Below are 5389 nucleotides of genomic sequence, written 5' to 3'. Positions count from 1 at the left end.
CTCTTCCCTTGCTCCGCCCCCGCCCCTGAGTGGCGAGGGCCCCGGATGTTACCTCCTTCGGTGTCCTGAAGCCCCGCCCTTTCTGCTCAGGCTCCGGCCCCTTCCGAATCCGCTACGGATCCCGCAAGGCCCTAGAAGACTTTCGACGTCTCCTGGGTGGCTAGAGCGTCTTCCTGCGTTCCGGCCCGCTGCAGGTGACGGCGCCCGGAGGCTGTCGGGAAGTAGGCGGGGTGACGTGGGGTTGGCTAGCTCCGCGGCGGGTTTGCAGAGAACTGTGGCCGGTGGCAGCTGGTTACGGGGGGCGGCCGAGTGCGAGAGTGGAGCGGGGCGGTGTGTGTCCGGGGCCATGACGGGCAATGCCGGGGAGTGGTGCCTCATGGAAAGCGACCCCGGGGTCTTCACCGAGCTCATTAAAGGATTCGGTGAGAACCAAGGGGACCGTCCTGGGCCGGGGGTCACGGGAGGAGGCCCAAACCGGGCATGGAGTAGCCACTTGCGGCCACCGCCGCCCCGTGCCTGAAGAGAAGTAACTTCAGGAACCTGGAGTCGAGGTGGGGGGCACGCAGGGCGTCTGCCTCTCCTCTGCCCGGAGCAGTCGCGTTTCTGCAGTAGTTTTGAGAGCCACACCACGAGGGCAAGGATCGTGGCTGTCTTGTGAACTGCTATATTCTCAGGACTCGGGACTCAAAATACTTTAATTGACTCGAGGGCCTTCCCTCTCCTCCCCAGCACCTTATGCTCGTCTTCCTTTCCACTGTCCCTTCTCTGCGGAGCCTCCCCATCCTGGGCCAGGGTGCTTAGGTGCCTAGCTCAGGCCACCAGTCCTGCAGGCGAAGGGAGTGTCTTCTCGAGGGCGGTGCCTGAAGCCCGGCCGCCCAGGACTCGGGATTCTAGTTTCTCCAAGCTGAACGCCGTGAGCGTGGGAATGGCTCTTCAGGCGTCCACACACGCTGACTGCGTGGGCCTGACAGACTGCTCCACTGGTTCTTTTGCTCCCTGAGCAGTTGTGGTTTCCGGTGAAGTGAGTGTTCTTGAGGTAGAGCTCTAGACTAGGGACCACATGCTTTTCTTATAACACCTGCCTGCCTTTATTCATTTCCTTCTGTACTAATCAACACATACTTTTTATCTTTTTCACTTATCAGTGGCTTTATTTTTATGTTACATTTCACCAAGTATTATTTCTGGCCATTACGTCAAAATTTGTACTCCAGATTGTAATTAAACCTTAGTATGGATATTGTCCACTACACATAGCTGAATATGTGCGGTATTTATCTTGTACATTTACAGTATCTCAAACACACTGGTAAGCATTGCGAAGTTTTAATGTGAATAGTTTATGGCTGCTGTTCTGAAGAATTGGCAACTATAATATGACACGTTTATTGCTGTGTTGAGTATGTACCAAATGTTTTAAAAACACAGGTCAAGGAGGAATACAGGCAGAAGGAAAAGAATAAACTAGTTTTTTATATCTGTCTATCTAGTACAGTGAGTACAGCTAGTAAAGTGACTACAACATAATGTAATGGACAAGAAGAGTATTTAGATCTGAAGCTGAAAAGTTAAACTGAGGCTATCTGACTGGATTATCTGGTATCCACTGGGGATTTACTGTCAGAGATAAGGAAATTGAAATAAATTGAAATGGAATTATTATTCTTTTTGGGGGGCTGGTGGTACTGGGGATTGTACCCAGGGCCTTTGCAGTGATCTACATCCATGCCCCTTTTTATTTTGAGCCAGGATCTTGCTAACTTGCCTAGGCTGGGCTGGAAATTGTGAATCTCTTGCCTCAGTCTCCCAGAGTGCTGGCATTACAGGCATATGCCACCACAGCCAGTGTGAAACTATTTTTATAATTAAAGTTTACTGTGCCTGTAGTGTGCAATGAAATGAGAGAACCTAGCAGTCTCTTTAAAATGGCTAGAGTTTGAGATAGTGAGTTGGAAGGTAGATTCGGTAATTTTACTGTATTTAAATCACTAGTGGCATGTGGAAATGCCTTCTCTTCATTCCTTTTGGAGCAGGCCTACATCTGTAACATGCTACATTAAAAAAAGGAGTTCTCAGGGCCACCAACTTTATAGTAGAGGTTGAGTGGTAGTATATTTCTCCTACATTAAAGGAAAAAAATTGATAGGACTGCCCACTAACTCGGTGTGGGGAAAGAGTCAACAACTTTCTGGTTTCTAGCTTGGGTAGCTGCTGAAGTACAGTTACAGTAAAAGAGTAGGCTTGATGGACAAGAAAAGGGTCAATTTTGGATCTACACTGAACTTGAGGTGTCTGTAGGTTTATTCATAACTTTTATCTTCAGAAACTTGTTGTGACATGTTAAAATCGACATTCAGAAATAATTATTACGTAAGCTCATTTAAAATTAGTTCAGTCCATTAACAGTTGTTTCAACTTCATTTGTGTAGAAATCTTGGAATTTGAAAATGATCTAAATAAAGTCATGCATGAGAGAAGTATATAAGTACCTTCTGAACTTGCACATATGAAAAATAGAACAGTAGTTGCTAATGGATTGGGTGTTAGCAGAATTTTGCAAGAATTCAAATGATAGTTTTATGTCATCAGATGCTTCAGAGAAAAAATTAGTTTATTCCAGTCATTTCCATGTATTTTTTTTCATCCTGATTCCTGAATTTAAAAATGCTTTTGAGCTGGGCATGTGGTACATGCCTGTAATCCCAGCACTCTGGAAGGTTGAAGCAGGAAGATGGCAAATTTGAGCCAGCCTGGGCAATTTAGTGGCTTAGACCCTGTCTCAAAATTAAAAAATTAGAAAAAGAGCTGGGGATGTAGCTCATTGTGAAGGTCCTGAGTTCAATCCACAGTACCCTCCCCCAGAAATATTCTTTCAAAAGTGAAACATCTGATTGTATTGTGAGTGCCATTGTAAATTCATTTAAAAGTTTTTATCATTGGAGGGGAAATTATTTGTGAATGCAGTGAATACGTAAATACAGGTTTTAGTGAAATATATAGTGAAACAATTTTTTTTAAAGCTAAGAAACTGATGGAGCAGAACTGTACAGTATATTAATTGATATGGTTCATACATACTTCATAGATGTACCAAAATGAAACTGTGATAGTTTACTAATAAATATAGAAACAGTATGTTTCTACTTTTAGTCAAGAGAGACTTAATGGGCTAGATTTACTCTTTCTACAAGACCAGTGATCCAGCTTTCATTTTAAGGGACTAATGAAGAGCACATTGACTTAGAGTAGTGATGTTAACAAGCAGCCACCTGCAGCATGCGCATGCCATAGGTTCACCACCATTGACCTACAGTAAAAACAGTTGAAAGGAAATAGTGAAAATCAGAGTTGAAATTAGAGACAAAAGAGAGAAAACAGTGGAGAAAATTAATGAAACTGAAGATCTAGAAGATCAGTAAAATTTGATAAACCTCTAGCCATAGTGAACTAAAAAAAAGATAGACATGAATTACCAATATAGGAATGAGAAAAGTGACATCATTACTACTACAGATGTCAAAAGGATAATAAGGAAATACCATAAAAAATTTTATGCCAGTAAGTTTGACAACTTAGGTGAAAATGTACAGATTCCTTTAAAGATGTAAATCAATGAGGAGTACAGCCTTATATTTATTATGGGAATTCAAATTGTAGCTTAAAATCTTACAAAGAAATTCTAGCCAACAGTGGTAAATTCTGTCAAATATTTAAGAAACAATACCAATTCTATATAATGTTTAAAAAAAAATTGTAGAGGAAGGACACTACTTTCCAACTCATTCTATGAGGGCGAGCATTACCTTGACACCAAAACCAAAGACTACAAGAAAAATACAGATATATCCATAATCAAGATAAATGTAAAAGTTCCAAACAAAATTTTACAAATTGAATCCATTAATACAATTAAAAGAACAACATATGATGACTAAGTGGTTTATAACAATATTAAGGGTTGGTTTAACATTCAAGTATCAACAGAAGTCACTACATTAAACTAAGAAAAAAAAAAACATACAATTATGTAAGTGCAAAAAGCATCTGACAAAATCCAACATTTGTTAAGAATTATAAAGTGTTAGATCTTCCCCAGCCTGCCAGCTCACAAGTTGACTTGCTAGTTTCATACATGCTGTCAGACAACTTCTGGTGTACAGATAAAGGACTGTATTGCTCGTAACCCAGTAGACTGCAGGAGGTGCGTGTTTGTATGGGTTCTCTTGTTTTTGAAGTCTGTGGGAATGGAGGTAGACCAAGGTGGATACTGTACACACAGTCTGTGTTACAGTTGAAGAACTTGGAGCTTAAGAACATCTCAGTCTTATATAGGGTCTGCTAGCAAACATGCTCAACCTTTGTCTCTGGGCATTATTATTTTCATTTGGAACTGTAAGTCTTTCACCTGCTGCACTTAACTCAGTCTTCCAAATCTGTTTACTGTATGAACATCTTGAGAAGCTAGTTGAGAGCAGTGGAGCAGAGTGGTGCACACCTGTAATCCTAGCAGTCTGGGAGGCTGAGGCAGGAGGGTTGCAAGTTTGAGCTCAGCATGGGCAACTTAATGAGTTAGCAAGACCATGTTTCAGAAGATTAAAAAAGAAATAAAATAAGGGGGTGGGGATGAAGCCCAGTCTGAAGACCCTTGTCCCTAGGTCATTCCCCAGTGCTTGGTTGGGGGAGGGCTAAGTCTAAGCAGTGTCAGTGATCCTTCTCAGAAGACAATAGAAACAGAAGGAGCCCATTGAGAATTGTCTCTGAGCAATATCTGCCTTTCCTTTCCACACCAAATACTCCATTCCCTCAGATGCCCTATAAGGTTGATACCAAATCCGTTTGTCTCTTGCATTATGTACATTAGAAAGCCAGGTAGCTTTGTCCTTAAGGTTTGTATTGACCTTTTCTTTTGGCCTGAGGCATTAACTCAGGTATGGCAGGGTATATTAATTTGCAGACTACACTTCAGCATGATGGGAAGTCTGGAGTCATCTCATTATCTGTAACAGCTGACATATGTAGGGCAGATCTGAATGACTTTTGAGTCTGGTGTTGGCTTAACATGAAGCCCCATTATGAGCACTTCTAAGGTGTATTTGTCTTTGCTTTGAGGAGAGGCAAATTAGTACCTGGCTTTCACGTAAGAAGTAGAAGTATAGTCTTGGGAGTTAACTAGTGGTGGGCTCCTAAAATGGGGCTGAATTGAGGGGTACAAGTTAACAGTGTCTCCAATTTAGGACTCCCAGGTCAGTTCAAGTATTTGCATAGTCCTTGTTTTTAGAGAGATTGCTTGAGGCATGTTAATCCAGCTTTTCCTATTTGGTCACATCAGCCAAGTGGCATTTGTACTATGGGATAACAGAGGGCAGATGTATTTTGTGGGAGGTCCAGA

The 5389-nt window shown here is 42.2% G+C and overlaps 1 protein-coding gene and 1 non-coding gene across 8 annotated transcripts in view; both read left to right on the top strand.

Annotated features, from left to right (window-relative positions):
• The window catches only part of Uchl5 (ubiquitin C-terminal hydrolase L5), a 38838-nt gene that overhangs the window by 199 nt on the left and 33250 nt on the right, over positions 1 to 5389 (top strand). Inside the window, exon 2 of one of the 7 annotated variants that reach the window (XM_087193823.1) lies at positions 91 to 194. The exons of 1 other annotated variant lie outside the window; for it this stretch is intronic. Coding sequence is in view for 2 of the 6 variants with exons in the window: in XM_004862761.4 (XP_004862818.1) it covers positions 347 to 422 (76 nt within the window). In the remaining 4 variants the exon portion in view is untranslated. Of the gene's footprint in view, positions 1 to 90; positions 1037 to 5389 lie in introns of those variants that run through there. 5 more of the 7 variants (XM_004862761.4, XM_087193824.1, XM_087193821.1 and 2 more) reach the window with 5 other exon arrangements.
• Positions 1993 to 2128, top strand: LOC147823155 (small nucleolar RNA U109). Its single transcript, XR_015444586.1, has one exon. It is a non-coding gene; the product is annotated as a small nucleolar RNA U109 (small nucleolar RNA).

The sequence above is a fragment of the Heterocephalus glaber genome, unplaced genomic scaffold (assembly GCF_053883595.1).
Source record: "Heterocephalus glaber isolate CG9 unplaced genomic scaffold, H.glaber_assembly_v1.0 deba00001600, whole genome shotgun sequence".
In the NCBI taxonomy this organism is placed as follows: domain Eukaryota; kingdom Metazoa; phylum Chordata; class Mammalia; order Rodentia; family Bathyergidae; genus Heterocephalus; species Heterocephalus glaber.
Note: the sequence above shows the minus strand (reverse complement) of the source record. Positions and strands in the feature narration are given on the sequence as shown.